Source organism: Rana temporaria, chromosome 4 (genome assembly GCF_905171775.1).
Source record: "Rana temporaria chromosome 4, aRanTem1.1, whole genome shotgun sequence".
NCBI classification, from domain to species: Eukaryota; Metazoa; Chordata; class Amphibia; order Anura; family Ranidae; genus Rana; species Rana temporaria.
Window position 1 is genome coordinate 122,424,209 of NC_053492.1, and position 18,176 is coordinate 122,442,384.

Consider the following 18,176-nt stretch of genomic DNA (forward strand, 5'->3'; position numbering starts at 1 on the left):
CGTTCTCGAGCCTTTCCAAGGTTTTCTGAGTTCAGCCGAGCTGTCCTTGGGCCTTTCCGGGTGTTTCCGAGGCTCTCCGGTGCCCCCCAGCCTCTGGTCACATGCGGTATTGCATGCCATTGAAGTCAATGCAGAACAAATTATTTCCATTGACTTCTATGGGGAAACTCACTTTGATATGCGAGTACTTTGGATTACGAGCATTATCCTGGAACGAATCATGCTCGTAATCTGAGGTTCTATGTATTGTATAATCAGTTTTATAGTGTACAATCAGCTTTACTCATTCAGTTGAGTGTATAAATTTGAGTTTGGGCTTTTGAGTTTTGAAAACAGCAGGCTTTCTTCAACAGAACATGAATAGGAAGGCACATGTGTGAAGAGGAACCTAATGGTCCAGAAACCCTTGAACCTCACAGAGCCAACTATTGAAGAAGTTTGCTGTGATGATACATGATTTTAGCTGTCAGGTCCTCACCTTGAAAGGCAGATGCATGTGCAACGATCGTGAATTTGAGCTCAAAATTCAGAGCTTGGATATTATGAGCCATCTTCCTCTTCACTGCAGCCTGATAGCTCTCCTCCATTTTCCTGGTACAGCATGTTGGAGCCTTCTGCTCACAGATCTGAACGTCGGACTCTATTGCATACAATAAGGAAAACAAGAAAATAAATAAAGGTTATGAATATTGGCAAGGGTTGGCTGCACATACCATGTTCATAAAATCACCGAAATGAAGCATTTTGATGCTTTAAGGCAGGGGTCTCCAATCCTGCTGAACAAAGGGACAGTTTACTGTCCTTCAGACTTTAGGGGGGCTGGTCTGTGGCCTGTGTGTGTACAAAATGCCTTGGCATCAATAGGAGTAAAGAATGCCCCATCGTTGATATTAATGGAAGGAATATTGCCCCATTGTTGTTATTAGGGTAAGAAATCGTACCCCATCATTGGTATCATTGGGAAGAATAGTGCCCCATTGTTGGTATCAGTGGAATAAATGGCGCCCCATAATTGGTGTCAGCGGAAGGAAAAGTGCCCCATTGTTGATATCAGGGCAAGGAATAGTGCTCCGACAATGGTGTCAGTGGGAAGAATAGCCACAGTTGGTGCCAATGGGAGCAATAGTGTCCTATCATCTGTGTCAATAATAAGAATAGTTGTTGGGGTTAGTGGTAGGAATAGTGCCCTTGTGTTGGTATCAGTGACAGGAATTATGCCCCATTGTTGGGGTAGAAGGAATAGTGCCATGTATCAGTGGGGGAGAATAGTGTCCTATCATTGGTGTCAATGGGAAGAATAGTGCGTCATTGTTGGGGTTAGTGGTAGGAATAGTGCCCTTGTGTTGGTATCAGTGACAGGAATTATGCCCCATTGTTGGGGTAGAAGGAATAGTGGAATGTATCAGTGGGGGGGAATAGTGTCCTATCATTGGTGTCAATGGGAAGAATAGTGCATCATTGTTGGGATTAGTGGTAGGCATAGTGCCCTTATGTTGGTATCAGTGACAGCAGGGCTCAAGTCCTGCGGGAACGCGTGGGAACGGAGTTCCTGCACTTTTTTCACAGCAGGAACTCAGTTCCCTTTGAGGGACTAGAGCAGCCGAGCCACCCCAGCCAATCTTTCACTAAACGGCGATGCCCAGCTCGAGTCACTGTCAGGTGCAGGTGAACCTTAGTAATCCTTTATGCATAGTGCCCTTATGTTGGTATCAGTGACAGGAGTTATGCCCCATTGTTGTAGTAGAAGTAATAGTGGCATGTATAAGTGGGGGGAATCACGTGTCCTATCATTGGTCTCAAAGGGAAGAATAGTGCGTCATTGTTGAGGTTAGTGGTAGAAATAGTGCCCTCATGTTGGTATTAGTGACAGGAATTATGCCCCATTGTTGGGGTAGAAGGAATAGTGGCATGTATCAGTAGGGGGAATCACATGTCCTATCATTGGTGTCAATGGGAAGAATAGTGCATCATTATTGGGATTAGTGGTAGGAATAGTGCCCTCATGTTGGTATTAGTGACAGGAATAATGCCCCATTGTTGGGGGTAGAAGGAATAGTGGCATGTATCAGTGGGGGGAATAATGTGTCCTATCATTGGTGTCAAAGGGAAGAATAGTGCGTCATTGTTGAGGTTAGTGGTAGAAATAGTGCCCTCATGTTGGTATTAGTGACAGGAATTATGCCCCATTGTTAGGGGTAGAAGGAATAGTGGCATGTATCAGTGAGGGGAATAGTGTCCCAAGGGCCTGATAAAGGCAAGCAAAGGGCCAAATCCTGCCCCCCGTTTGGAGACCACTGCTTTAAGGGCTAAATGTATTAAAGCTCAACTCTAGGCAGGCTGTTAATCACACAGATAATTACATATTTAAGAGCGGGTTTACCCACCAAAAGACTTTTCACTTATGTCCATTCATTCCTGCGACTTACACAGTTTTGCCACACATTTATTAAATCAGTATTGCTACAATTAATGTTCAAAACAGTATAAAATAGATGGAGCCTCTGTTGGGTTCTCATTGCCATCCACAGGCTTACTGGTCCTGACAGGAAGTGATGGGAAGTCTCCCGAATGATAACACAGATAAAAACAAAACGCATATTTAGTAAAGTTTTTTTTTTATTGCGGTCAGTGTTTTTTGTCCTGGTGACAACAGCACTACCTATTTCTTGAATAGATTCTACAGGGTCAGGAAAGAGACGCAAACAGTAATAAGACCCTGACAGAAACTTTGGACTGCTATATTACAGTAACTAGCAGTGTCCATAAATCAAGCATGATAGCGTCACAGAGCAGCTCCTGTCTCTGATACAAGCGCACACAAGTTTTATGGGGCATTCATTTTCCTCAGCAATACTTTCCAATGTCTGCTGTTCTCTTCAAGTCACTAGGGAAATGATTTCATAAAATATGTCAGTGGAGTTCTTACAGAGATGGGGGTGCAAACATGTAACTGAGTACTCAGAAACACGGTTGTTATATAGTTACATATAAGGTATCATATGTTAAAAAATAGCTTTTATGCCCCATACACACAAGCGGAATTTCCGCCAGAAAAAGTTTGATGAGCTGTTCATTGGAAATTCCGCCATGTGTAGGCTCCATCAGACTTTTGCTGTCGGAATTTCCGCTAGCAAAAGTTTGAGAGCAGGTTCTCAATTTTTCCGACGGAAAAATTCCTATCGAAAATCTATTCGTCTATATGGAATTCCGACGGGGAAAAAAAAACATGCACGCTTGAAAACAATTCAACGCATGCTCGGAAGCATTGAACTTCTTTTCCTCGCTTCATCGTAGTGTTATACGTCACCGCATTCTTAACGCTCGAAAGTTCAGACAACTTTTGTGTGACCGTGTGTATGCAAGCCAAGCTTGAGCGGAATTCCGTAGAAAAAAACATGCAACTTTTTTCTGACGGAAATTCTGCTCGTGTGTACAGGGCATAAGTCTATGCTTGGCCAAAATAAATACAGTAAAACCTTGGATTGCAAGCATAATTCGTTCCAGAAATATGCTTGTAATCCAAAGCACTTGTATATCAAAGCGAATTTCCCCATAAGAAATAATGGAAACTTAGATGATTCGTTCCACGACCATTTATTCATAGGTCCCTCAGTTTATAGTCCATAAAAAAAGATTATAGCAATGTGATAGGTTGTGTAACCATAAAATGTCCATCCACAAATGGAAGCCTCCACAACGGGATTAGAAGCAAAATCCAACAGGAGCTACAGAGTATTAAAGAGAAGAAAGGCGCCTCTGAGTGTAGTAATATGTTGCTCAATGTTGTACCTTCATTAAATGTAACCATATTGTTTCACTTAGAGCAATGGTTCTCAACCTGGGGGTCGGGACCCCCTCGGGGGTCAAATGACAATTTGCCTGGGGTCACCGAATCCTTGGCTGTTCCTGTAGCCTGCACCGTTCTCCCAGCCTTCCTTGGAGCCTGTTGCTGCCTCGCTGCGCCGTTCCTGGAGCCATTCAGTTCATGGCATGGCGGGGGGGGGGGGGGGAGACTAGAAGTCAACTGACTGATGAGGGATGTGAAGTGGGAGGAGCCGGAAGCGAACCTATCTCCTGATTTCGGCATAGGTGTCACTGCTATGAGACTTCACAAAGCCGGAGACACAGTAAGTAACACTACCTGTGATTATAGTTGCCATTAAAAGTCCCCACTACAGTTCTCAGATCAGCAGATGACCTTCAAGAGCACCTAAGTTGGCTGATAAGAACTCCCCGCCAGCACTGCCACTGATCCCAACCCCCACCAGCACTGCCACTGATCCCAACTCCCTGCCAGCACTGCCACTGATCCCAACACAATGCCAGCACTGCCACTGCCACTGATCCCAACTCCCCGCCAGCACTGCCACTGATCCCAACCCCCACCAGCACTGCCACTGATCCCAACTCCCCGCCAGCACTGCCACTGATCCCAACTCCCCGCCAGCACTGCCACTGATCCCAACACAATGCCGGCACTGCCACTGCCACTGATCCCAACTCCCCGCCAGCACTGCCACTGATCCCAACTCCCCGCCAGCACTGCCACTCGCCCCAACTCCCCGTCAGCCCTGCCACTGATCCCAAGGAGTAGGAGAAGGTATAAAAATAGAGAATACATGCAAGAGGGGAGGAACACAAAAAAGGGACAAAAAGAACAAGAAAGAAGGCTAGAGAGAGGGATGGGGGGGGGGGACAAGAAATTAGAATAGAGAGATAAAAAGGAAAGTAAGGAGAACATAGAGAGAGGGGTACATCCTAAAATGTACCATAAGGGGTTTTAATATTGTACGAGTGGAAGGGACTCAGGGGGCTCTAAATGTCCGCGGGTTAGTGGCACAAATTACTTTGTCATGGCTTGGGTGCCGACAACCCACGCTACGAAAATAATTTTACTGTTAGGGGTCCCAACAACTTGGGAAATTTTATCAAGGGGTCACAGCACTAGAAGGTTGAGAACCACTGACTTAGAGGCTCCTCTCTTCTCTTAGTTGTGACATGACGCTACTCTTATATCATAACATCACTTGTATATCAAGTCAAAATTTGCTTGTCTTGCAAAACGCTCTTAAACCAAGTTACTCTCAAACCAAGGTTTTACTGTCAATAATTAAAAAATATTTGATGTGCATATCTGCAATACATGCATGTTTCTGTAGCGTTTCGATCACACCAGGTCTCCTTTGCTAGTACAGAGGCTGCCTGCCACAGACACAGTTCCAAGCACAATGATACACAGGCTCAGTCTAGGTGATGTCTTTTTGTGGATTTTATTTTCAAAAAAGGGGAAGCTCCGCTTGTCTGCCTACTCCCTCCCTCTGCCGCCACATTTGTCAGAGAGGGGGGAGTAGGCAGACAAGTTTTTAAGTACTCACTCCCCCTCTCTCCTTTTGGGAGAGAGGGGGGAGTGAGTACCTGGTTTTGACAGGTACCCGCTCCCACTTCCGGCTAAGTTCGGCCCTCTCCTCCTTCCCCCGCAGTTGGCCTATTCAACGGCTTTACTGCCAGTTTCCCTTAGTGGAGATGGCGGTGGCAGCACCCGATAGCTGATTGAAAAATCAATTCGGATGCCGGCATCACTGGATCCCTGAACAGGTAAGTGCCCTAATATTAGAGTCAGCAGCTATTGTATTTGTAACTGCTGACTTAAATTTTTCTGAAGGATCCTGGAGCTCCTCTTTAAACAGGAGAGGTATAAAGAGTGTAGGATACTCCAAAACGATATCAGGAATTAATAGGAACAAACTTCTTAGCACAAATCCTATAGCAGCAGGCACACATGAAAGTCCTAGGTCTTACAAAGCAACGTCCCAGGAACTTTCTGCCACCCAGCTTCCACATAACACACTTCAGTAAAGAAGACACAAATAATCCTTCTCCAGACCAGGACTTCCAAGCAATGGCCTGCAGCAGATTGCTTTAGCAATCTTCACAAGGTCCACAGCCCAGCACCAGCCGAGGCCCAAACAGCAACTCTTGTATCACACTAGCTGCCTCCCAGGGAAAGCAGCTCCAGGGGAAATGGAACCCTCCTTGCAGGGATGAACACTCTGCCCAGGCCTCCCAAACATGTATCACCTCTCCAGCCACCTTCTAAGCACCCCCTCCCGAGGGATTGGCTGGGATCTGATAAATATTTATCACTTAATGGTTGATCCTCCCATTCTATGCTGTGTAAGCTTCTTTCAGAGGCAGACAGGAGAAATTAACCACCAAGCTTAGGAAAACCTGACCAGACCAAAAAGAAAAAAAAAGATCACCCCTTCACTGAGTACAGTGAAGCCAAAACTAAATTTAGCCTACCTTTTGGCAGGGTGCTACTTCTCTTTGTGTTTTATGTCTTTACAAATGCTGCATGTACAGTAAAATGCCTTGTGGTCCTGGCAGAAATCCAGTTAGCTCCTAACTTCCTTCTGCTGAATGACAATTCTACTTCTGCTCATACCTACTCTCCACATGCATACATTGATTGATCTTCAAGTTTAACCATGCTGCTAGTTGACTACCAGAAGTCTGCCCATATATTATGTATACGGAAAGAGCTCCAGGGAGATGTAGTTCTGTGGGTGTTCCTATGTCAATAGAAACTTAGCTCCCAGCAACTGCCTTTCCAAGAATTTTACAAGCTTGGTGATGATATCACAAGAAGTATTACAAGCCGTTTCTAACTACAGGAACAAAGCAGAAGAACTGTTTAATGCTGGGAAATGCTCTGCTGGAGGAAAGGAAAAGTTTGAGGGGTAAACATGGGTCATGGCTATACAAATACTTTCAAAATCAAACACATGTTGTACATTTAAGTGCTAACTACATCTTTCTGAACTAATTTCATGTTACACCCATATTTAGTCCTGTCCGCAGGTACCACTAAAAGGCCAGGTTTGCAAGATAACTGAAATACATCACAGGTGATATCATTTTCTGCTCAGTGATTGCAGTATTCCAGTCTGCATCTCCCAACGGTAATACTTAAAATCTGGCATGTTAGTGGGTCCTGAGGACAGGAGTTGAGAACCACTAGTGTAACATGAAACACGGTCTCATTCCCCAGTCTCGCAGCCTGCACATGTGAGTCATGTGAGTATGCCCAGAATGTACGGTAAGTGTTTTGTGTTCCAAACATATGGCCCTGAAGGCATAGGAACCTAAACATGAGTGCCACTTGGTACACTGTTAAGCCCCATCCAGCTGCAGCATATTTCAACCTGCCATAGACTTTGATAGGGTGCGGGTTGCAAGACTGGACGCTAAACCTCTGCCTTATGGGCACACTAAAACCCAGGATTGGACACGCAGGGGTTAGGCGCTCAGTGTGCAAGGTCCTTAAGGTTAATGCTTTTAAAATTAAATTAAGTAGTTTATCCAGATATCAGATGTACATTCTAAATGTAAAATAGACTTAAATCATGTATATTATTTACATAAATACCTTTAACACTATCAAGGCACAATGATTTGTGCTTCCCTTTCTAAATAAGACTACTGAAACTATTTCTGACGCCTTCAAACTGGAAATGGAAGACTTATAAATAGTGCTATATATGAAGAATGTACTTGGCAGAGATGCGCTGAGCTGAGCAGTGGGCTCTCAATGCAGACATGCAGCCTTGTCCATTTACATGCCCTCTTAAACTGGACACACACTATACAATTTTCTGTAGATTTTTTCTTTCAGATTTGCCAAAATCAAATAATATGAAATCAAACCTTTATGCCCCGTACACACGAACGGTTTTCCCATCGGAAAAACTGTGATGAGAGCATTTCTTTGGCAATCCCGACCGTGTGTATGCTCCATCTGACTTTTTCCCACAGGAAAACTGACGGGGAAAAAAAAAGAGAGCGGGATCTCTTTTTTTCCCCATCAGGAAAATAATCCTAGAGGGAAAACCTTTCGTCTGTATGCTTTTCCGACAGGAAAAAAAACAATTCGATGCATGCTCGGAAGCATAGAACTTCATTTTGTCGGCTTGTCTTTTACATCACCGCGTTCTTGGCAGTTAAAAGTTCACCGGACTTTTGTATGACCGTGTGTATGCAAGGCTGGCTTGAAAGGAATTCCGTTGGGAAAACCATCGTTTTTTTTCCGACGGGAAAACTGCTTGTGTGTACTGGGCATAAGAGTTTCAATTTGTATGCAGTCAGGTAGGCCCTTGCACTACATGGTTTTGGTAAATCTAAAGGAAATCAGACAACAAAAGTTGTATAGTGTGTATGTGGTCTTACGCTATTTCAGAAAAATACATAAAACTAGTTTTGATATGCAACTAATAATAAGTAAAGGGTCTAAAGCAGCAAGCTGGCCATAGTGTACTTGAATAAAAAAGTGTCAAAGCATAATTCCCAGTTGCCATGGTTATATTAAATTGCTGTTCCCAAATAACCCCAGTCCCTAGGCCATAGTCAGAAGGTTAACGTCTGATGACATTATCTGTAAGTCTGTTTATTTTCAGACTGGAGCCAGAAAAGTGACACCAGGATGGCACTGTCTGTGACTTACAAAACACATGGAGGATCAAGCGCTCTGTCCACCGGCTACTGACAATATAAAAGATTTCTGCTGTGATTCATTAGATACACATAACCTTACTCTGCCAGCACAATAACCCTGTCTTCAGCTAGAATATGATGCAGGCTTATATAGGGAAACAGTAAAGGCCCATTTAGATCTATGCACATAACTAGAGTTGCAATTTTTTGTAGCATTAGGCAGGTGTGTTATGTGTCACAGTCCAATTCTCTTATGCCCGATTCCCATGTGTTGTGATGCATTTTTGAATCTAGGATTTGGAGTGAATAGTTAACAGCTATTGACCATAGCTTATTAATAACTGTTGCCAATGCATCAATTTGCATGTTATATGCATTTTTATGTGTTAACATTGACTTCTTTTTTTTTTAACATTAGAAAACATTGACTTCTTTGAGCCTCCCAATCAGATGCAGGAGACCAAGCGGCAGATCTGCCACTGACAAGTGCTGAGATTGGAGTGGCTGGGAGCCACATTGCCCGAGATCAGAGATCCCGCCGGGAAGGATACCAGCAGCACAAGTCTCTTCTGCAGGCTGTGTGCAGGGTGGAAATTTGGCGGGGTTTCCGGGAGAGATTTCTGTGCAGTGACTTGAGGAGGGGGGTTGAGATGGCAGAAGGGGGGTGAGGGAAATATCTGCAGGGGGTGAGAGGCCAGTTCTGGTGCTGTGTGTCTGCAACTAGCTTTGGTTTCTCAGTGCATGCCAGTGGCCTCTGCAGTGCTGGAGTAATGAATTAGGGCTTGTTCACACCATATACTTTCAACCCACCTGCAATCCTCTCCTGCACATACCACCCACCGCCATAATCTTCACGCCCCTCTCCTGCTCACACCACCCACTGCCATACACTCCATGCCCCTCTCCTGCACATACCACGCATCACCATACACTCCGTGCACCTTTCCTGCACATACTACCCACTACCATACACTCCGCACTCCTCTCCCTGAACACACCGCCATACACTTTGTGCCCCTCTCCTGCACACACCCCCCCACTGCCATGCACTTTGTGCCCCTCACCTGCACACACCACCCACCGCCATACACTCCACACTCCTCTCTCTCTGCACACACCGCCATACACTCCATGCCCCTCTCCTGCACATACCACGCACCACCATACACTAGAGCTGCACGATTCTGGCTAAAATGAGAATCACAATTTTTTTGCTTAGAATAAAGATCTGCGGGAAGTGGAGGTGGGAGGGAGGGTCTCCTGAGGGTCTGTTGGAGATTGCCCAGCAGATCGGTCTTAACTTGGAGGTGGAAGAGGATTGGTCGATGTAGTTTGGCAGTGTCCTTTTAACTCAGCTATCTGGTGAGTAGAAACCCTTAAGGGGAGAGTGACACACGGGAGAAGTAATCTGCAGTGGAGTGTACACGGTGGAGGTTACCTACAGTGGAAAGCACACCACATCCCATTAACATCTTTCTCTCTGGACTTTGACACACTTCTCTTTCTCCGGAATCTTTGTTTCGTTTATGGACTTCCATAGGAAAGAGGGGTCACGGCTTTATATAGTGACAACTAGCGCTGCTTTTAGTGAACAATAAGATTTTTTCTTGTTGATGATTTACTAATTTTGCTTGTGAAAGAAGGCCTTGAACTTCACTATATTTTGTGTAATCATCTCAGACCCTATTTAACCACACCCTATTTAAGCCACACCCAACAGTTAGCACAATTTAAACCAAGCCCACATTTCACTGTGGCGCGACACATTTATTTCCCCTTAATTTCTAGGGCCTACTTTTGAGATTGCACACAGGCCCACTGATTTTATCCGTCCACCCATCAACTCCCTCCCTTCTCTCTACTGGATCCCAGTGAGTACTCTGATGTAAGGGGCACCCTTTCTTCCCCTATCCCTATTTCTTTTGTTTTCTTTCCTTCACTCTTTCTTTATTTCTCTCTCTCTCTCTTCATCCCTTTCTTTCACTCTTTTTCTTTCATTCTTCCTCCCTCCATTACTCTTCCTTTTTCTCCCTCCATCTTTCCTTTCTCTTTCTTACTTTGTCCTTCTTTCTCCCCCTCCCTGCCAGCCCATTTGCTTGAGTTATACAATGGCTATTCCTCACCAGCCGACAGTATTCCCGATCTATCTCCAGTCCCCTTGACACCCATCTATTCCCCCCGCCATTCTCTCATGCCAGCACAAATCATTCTCCTTTTTTTTATCCCTATACAGACCAGTATCCCCTAGTTTCACTCCAGTTCTCCTCTACCCATCCCTCATCTTCTATCCACTCTCCCCTTTTTTTGTTTAATAAGTTTTTATTTCAAAAAGCAGTATACGGCACAATACAAAAACACAAATAGACAATTCCCATCAGAGGACATTGAGGCATAGCAATGCCGCAGTACATGTCAAACAAAGTGACAAAATCAAAATGGCACCTTTTAGGCAGATACATAACATTGTCATGACGTTTATGTACAGATATGAATATATACGTATAACTGGTAGGTCTTTAAGCCGGTCATTACACCAAACTCTCCAAAAGAATTAGCACACTCTCCCCTTTTTACCACCTTCTCCTTCTCCCCTACCCATTGTTCCCAGTCCCATCCCTCACTCCCCCTCCAATTTTTTTTAGGGCCTAAGGAAGAACCCTAAGGTTGAGCATCTTATTACTGCTGCTGCCTGCGTGGTTGGGATGTGTACTTCGCCAATCCCTGCTGCCCCTCCTCTCCTATTCATCCCATGTGATTGTCGCATTACAAATCCCACCCACACAAGAAGCAGCAGTAATAAGATGCTCAGCCTCAGGGTTCTTCCTTAACCCCTGCAAAGGGCATGAGTGGGGCCTTATGTCTACATTTTGCCTAGGGCCTTACAAAGCCTAGAGCCACCTCACCTGCAGCTAATTGCTGGGACCCTGGCTGGGTCTCATGCATTAATCATTAGTGGCTCCATTTGCAATTTGAATAAGACCAATGGGGATGAAACATGTCTTTTAGTAAGTCAGAACAAGTGTATCAAAACAGTGTAATTGGGCTCCAAACCTAATTTTTTTCGGTGTGAGTCTACATCTGACCAAGCCATGGGCATGCAGCTGCCATAAATGCACTGATTGCAAACAATAAATAAAATGAGCACCACTTGCAACAATCATTCGACATTGCACCGCAGAACACATGCTGTTAAGCCAGCCATATAGGGCCAGATCCACAAAAGGGATACGACGGCGTATCTACTGATACGCCGTCGTATCCCTGTTTCTATCTTTGGAACTGATCCACAGAATCAGTTTTCCAATAGATAGGCAGAAGATCCAACATGTGTAAGGGACTTACACTGTCGGATCTTAGGATGCAGTACCGCATCCGCCGCTGGGGGCATTTCGAGTCGAAATGCTGCTTCGGGTATGCAAATTAGCACTTACGGAGATCCACGAAGCTTTTCAGCTTCGTTTTTTCTCTGTAAGTATTAGTTTGCAATCGTAAAATTAGGGCTGCTTTTACAAGGCCTAAACTGTTTAGGCCTTGTAAAAGTAGACCCTTCTATCCCGCGTCACCGTCTTTTTTTTTTCAATTTTTTTTTTTCCCGCCGCAACTCGTATTTTTTTTTTACGCCCGTCGCGATTCTCAAAACCCGGCGCAATGTAAAACCGCGCAAAGCATGTCGGGAAAATGACGTCGTGAGCATGCGCAGTACGGCTGGCGCGGGAGCACGCCTAATTTAAATGGGACTCGCCCCATTTGAATAGGAACGCCTTGCGCCGGCCGGATTTAAGTTACACAGCCGAAAATTTCTAGGTAAGTGCTTTGTGGATCGGGCACTTAGGTAGAAATTTTCCGGCAGTGTAACTTAAATGGGAATATTTAAGTTACGGCGGCTGGCTGTGGATCTGGCCCATAGTTTACAATCTGATTGTATATCTGTTTTTGATTTACCAAATCTACTGTATGCAATATATGAGGGCCAACCTAAACAATCCATTCAATTTGTTTCCAATCAGACAGGCCCTTGTGCTACATAATTCTTGATAGATCTAGATCCAAGTCCAATAAATGACATATTGGAAAATGCAAAGAAAAGAGAAATGTATGTTTTCTAACCGCAAATGAATGAATGAAAGCTTCCTTAACTGAATTACCCTAAAAATGACTGATGGGCCCCAGGAGATAGAAAAAAAAATTACAGTGTGCACAACTCGTCTAGTACTAAGATTTTAGCCACTGAGCCCTTGAAGCAGGTACAAATCTCTGTGCCACCTGAACAGCTATGAGCAAGCTTGTAAAAATCCACTCTGTTTCCAAGAGCATATCAGAAGAATGAAAAAGATAGCATATTAAACATTGGATCTGAAGAGCCCACATCATCAGCTTCTCCATTGTAATTGGACAAGTTCTGGATAAGTAACAAATCTTTTTTCTTTAGATTGTTGCCAGACATCCATGTTGATGGATCATGCTCGAAGGATCTAAATGCATCCAGAGCTTTATCTGTTATATTACAGGGCTAGGACTGGAAAATAGTAGGCTGCTACTAAGATTATCTCAGAGGGCAGCAGCTGCTTCTATAGTCTCCGCACTTACTGGGTTATGTGTAAAGATCCTGGAATGGGCAAACATAATCAGTCTGGGTCATTCCTCCATCAGTCTAAACCCGCAGTCCTGAATACAAAATATTTGGCAGATGGATGCCTGTATATAATGAACAGATTTCTACTGCAAATATTTCCAAGCAACGCCAAGCATTTCAATAACTCAGATGAAAAATGTGACCCTTTTTAAAATTTGATTTGTTTGTGAAATCCCTTACCTGGGGTACACATATCACTGGTTGGAAAATCCTGGACTACAGTCTGATTTTTTGATGTGTATTACTGCACTTTGTGCATCATCTCTGTTCTAATCGTAAAGTTGTATGTAACAATGTACTTTACCCGTAATTATACGGCCTCTGCTCCAGAGATGTTCAGGTTTTGTCACGTTTCTGTTTTCTGTACACCACTCTGTAGATGTCCACAATTAGTTCTTGACCACATAAATGTATACAGAGATTTTCCTGACAGCAGAAGCGAGAGGTATGCCAGGAGCCATAGTTTGCATCTCTCAATCAGTGGCACAGAGGTAGTAGTAAAACGCATCATTGTACCTGCTTCACATGCTACAACCTAAATGTACAATCTTTGTTAATTCTCCATTAGCTTTACCAACAACTGTATAGTACAAGAGCAATCATTCCAGCTTACATCCAATCGGACCCTCACACTACATAACTGTTGGCAACTCTAATGCCCTGTACACACGATCGGTTCGTCTGATGAAAACGGACCATTTTCCTCGGACGAACCGATCGTGTGTGGGCCCCATTGTTTTTTTCCCATCAGTGAAAAAAAATAGAACCTGTTTTAAAATTTTCTGGTGGTTAAAAAACCGATAGAAAAAAACGATCTGTGGGGAAATCCATCGGTTAAAAATCAACGCATGCTCAGAATCAAGTCGACGCATGCTCGGAAGCATTGAACTTCATTTTTCTCAGCACGTCGTGTGTTTTACGTCACCGTGTTCTGACACAAACGTTTTTTTAACCGATGGTGTGTAGGCACGACCGATGAAAGTCAGCTTCATCGGATATCTGATGAAAAAATCCATCGGTCCGTTTTCATCGGATGAACCCAGGGCCAGATTAAGAACATCATGGGCCTGGTGCTGAGGATTTTGGTGGGGCCTTTTAGGCTGCATTCACACCTCTGCGACAAGTAACGCCGCGTACGCGGCGTATTTTGCCGAGAATAGTGTAACTTTTTTTTTACAAATCCTTCCTATTGCTTTGTGTGGCCGAACGCCAATGCCGCCTGAAAAAAAGGGTCCGGGACTTTTTTTCATGCCGCAGGTGTACGGCGTCTATGAGATGTGAACCATCTCATAGACAGCAATGGGAATTCTCCCCTCCAGCGGCACGAGCGGCCGGCGTCGGGCGTTTTGTCACGGAGGTGTGAATGGGGTGTAATAAATAATAAATAAATGCGTGGGAATGACATGAACGCAGCCCAGCCAAGGCAAGTGACCAAAGGCACAGAACCCAGAAGGAAGACCGGGTGAAGATGGAAGTGTCCAGGCCCCGTCTGATTCATCGCAGCACTGGAGGGCTCAGTCTGAAAATTGAAGTGTACACTAATGTGCTAATATGCTGTGCATACTTGTACGTTGTGGCATAACCTACCCCAGGGCCTCTAAAAAGTAGTAATGTCAGGAAAGTTTACTACCGCTTTATTATCACAGGATCCCAGGAGCCTCTCATGGGGCCCCCTACTGACCCGGTGGACGGTGGCCCTTGGGCAATGCCTAAGTGCACAGTTGCCAACATTTAAAAAATATTTTCAGGGCCACTTTTTTATATAAGTGCTATATTTAGAGTAGCTGAGATCCCCGATGTTCCTCTATACATCATAGTAGTAATCACAAAATTAAATGAGTACTAATAATGGGGCAGAACAAATATGAGAACTGATATTTCCTTTAGTTGAACTAACAAAAGTGTGTCCATTCTAGAGCTGGTAACATTGAGGATATTCAGTATAATTTTAAAGAACTGTTTTTGTGGGTAAGCGACATAGGGGAGGAGTATGGACGGTATATAAGTGGGAAGTATGTGCAGGTGAGGGAGAGGAATGTGGAGGGTCTAACAGTGGGCACTATGTACAGGAGAGGAGTACAAAGGGTACGGAAAAAAGCACTATGTACAGGAGAGGAGTGTGAAGGGTATGACAATGGGCAGTATGTACAGGAAGAGTGAGGGGGTATGACAGAGGGTAGTACGTACCAGAGAGAAGTGTGGAGGGTATGATGGGGCAGTATGTACAGGAGAGGAGTGTGGAGGGTATGACAGTGGGCAGTATGTACAGGAGAGGAATGTAGACGGTATGATAGTGGGCTCTATGTATAGGAGAGGAGTGTGGAGGGTATGACAGTGAACACTATGTATAGGAGAGGAGTGTGGAGGGTATGACAGTGGGCACTATGTATAGGAGAGGAGTGTGGAGGGTATGACAGTGAGCAGTATGTACAGGAGAGGAGTGTGGAGGGTGCGACAGTGGGCACTAAGTACAGGAGAGAAGTGTATGACAGCAGGCACTATATACAGGAGAGGAGTGTGAAGGGTATGGCAGTGGGCGCTATGTATAGGAGAGGAGTGTGTAGGGTATGACAGTGGGCACTATGTACAGGAGAGGAGTGTGTAGGGTATGACAGTGGGTACTATGTATAGGAGAGAAGTGTGGAGAGTATGACAGTGGGCACTATGTACAGGAGAGGAGTGTGGAGAGTATGACAGTGGGCACTATGTACAGGAGAGGAGTGTGTAGGTTATGACAGTGGGTACTATGTATAGGAGAGAAGTGTTGAGAGTATGACAGTGGGCACTATGTACAGGAGAGGAGTGTGGAGAGTATGACAGTGAGCACTATGTACAGGAGTGGAAGGATATTTAGGGACTGAGTAGTGGTTAAGCGGGTCATACATGGATTGAAATTACGCCAATTATGCAGAGACCAGCCATAGTCAATCTATGTATGGGCTAGCTGGTTTTACACAAGTCAATCTATTAATCAACTTGAGTACAACCAGCCTGTTTTTTTCTTAAAACAATCAGTGCTGCCAGCTAAAGTTAGCAACCCTGATCATTGTACTCACAGGCAGAACACAATAACACTGCAGGAGTGATTCCCCCATCCACAGGTCAGCAGGTGAGAGGGTGTGTGGGGACAGGCTGGGGAGAGATACTAGTCAGTGGCTGGGTAGGCACTGGTAGTATCAGAGCCAGATACACACAGGTTACATACGCCACGATCGTTAGAGCGAGAACAATAATTCTAGTACTAGACCTCCTCTGTAACTCTAAACATGTAACCTAAAAAAATGTAAAGCATCGCTTAGGATACCAAAAAAAATTGTGCTAACTTAACTAACTAACTGTTTTTTTAATGAATGAAACATTTTTTTCCAAAAAAACATGTTTGAAAAATTGCTGCGCAAATACCGTGCTAGAGCTGCACAATTAATCGTTAAAAAAATTGTGATCTCGATTCAACCCCCCTGACGATATTCAATGCAGAGTTTGCTGATTCTTTCATATAAGAGACTTTCAGCTGTCAAAAGAAAATATCTGGGCAGTCTGCCAAGTTTTTAACAGGAAACATTGTAACTAACACTTCCTTCTTAGATCAAAGGGATACACTTCTGTGTGTAAAGAACAAATCTGGGCAGTCTGCGAAGTTTGTAAACAAAATGAAACATTGTAACTAACTAACATTGTAACTAATTTTAACCACTTAAAGTCCAACACTTGTTTCTTAAGTTAGAAAGCAATATTATTTGCTAGAAAATTACTTGGAACTGCCAAACATTATATATATTTTAGCAGAGACTCTAGGGAATACAATGGCTATTGCTGCAATATGTTATGTCACACAGCATTTTCCCACTTCAATGAATAATAAAAACCATAAAAACAAAACAGTGAAGTTAGCCCATTTTTTTTTTTTTTTGTTTTAATGTGAAAGATGATGTTACGCCGCAACAATCGTGAGAGAATCGTGATCTATCTTCTAAGCAAAAAAATTGCAATTCTCATTTTAGCCAGAATCGTGCAGCTCTGTACCCTGCAACATAAAAAGTGCAAAGACCACTATAGAGTAATTTTCTAGCAAAAAACAAATGATGATTTTTACATGTAGTAGAGAAGTGTCAGAATTGGCCTGGGTGGCAAGGGGTTAATTACCATGAGTAATATACAAATAATTATTATAAGCACTGTGATCCTATCAGTCTGCTGTAGTGTGTCAGCTTGTATTTATATTGGCCGCTCTGTATGTAGCTTCTGACAGGCTGTGCAAGCAGGCCCATATCTCCGGAACCATAAATGATAGCCGTCCCATATTTTAACCAGTTGTGGGGTAGCTCTTCCCATGCTTACCCCCAAATGTGGGGTTTCTGTGACCTCTGGTCATCGAGCTACAACCCCCCAAATTCGATCTTTTTTTGGGCAAATGGGCCTATCTTGAGAAAGGGGCCTGGAGCTGCAGCTCCATCAGCCCCATTGTTAATCCGGCCCTGGATGAACCGATCGGGTGTACAGGGCATTACAGTTTGTACCTGGAAGTATACTTGTACTTTATTTTGGTAAAGCTTTAACTCAATGTCAGACCATATTACATGCCACATGCAGCGATTTACTATTATGAAAAGGGTTGTGTGTCTGTTTGCCCATGTGACATCACCTTTATTTATATCTAGCACCTTTGGCTGAAGCTTAGCTCTAATTATAAACTATTCACTAAACTGATCCTGCACATCCTTCATAAAGGCCAGATGAATGAAACCTGTACCGGGAGAATAGGTGCCCTGTCTTTTCTGCCAACTTCTGTTAGGGCTCTCTTTGACGTTAATATTTTCTGAGGGCCAGTTCACATCACATGCAGTCCAGTGTGTTTTTTATGCATCAAAAAAACATGGAAAGTAGGTTATATGGTTTTCAATGGCATAGTTTAAACCAGTGCTTGCCGTTCCAGTGCGTTCCAGAAGAAAAGTAGAACATGCTGCATTTTTCCTGCACTGGACTGTACTGGAACGCTGTAAAAAGCTTTAAAAACGCACTGAAATACACATATCATCAGGCCTGGTTCACACCT

General features: G+C 43.9%; 1 protein-coding gene across 2 annotated transcripts in view; it reads right to left on the reverse strand.

Moving 5' to 3' along the window:
* LOC120936548 (glypican-5-like) overlaps positions 1-18,176 on the reverse strand; it is a 349,040-nt gene that overhangs the window by 308,656 nt on the left and 22,208 nt on the right. For both annotated transcript variants that reach the window (XM_040348994.1, XM_040348995.1), the window contains exon 2: positions 479-640. In XM_040348994.1, the coding sequence (XP_040204928.1) occupies positions 479-640 (162 nt within the window). The remainder of the gene's footprint in view (positions 1-478; positions 641-18,176) is intronic.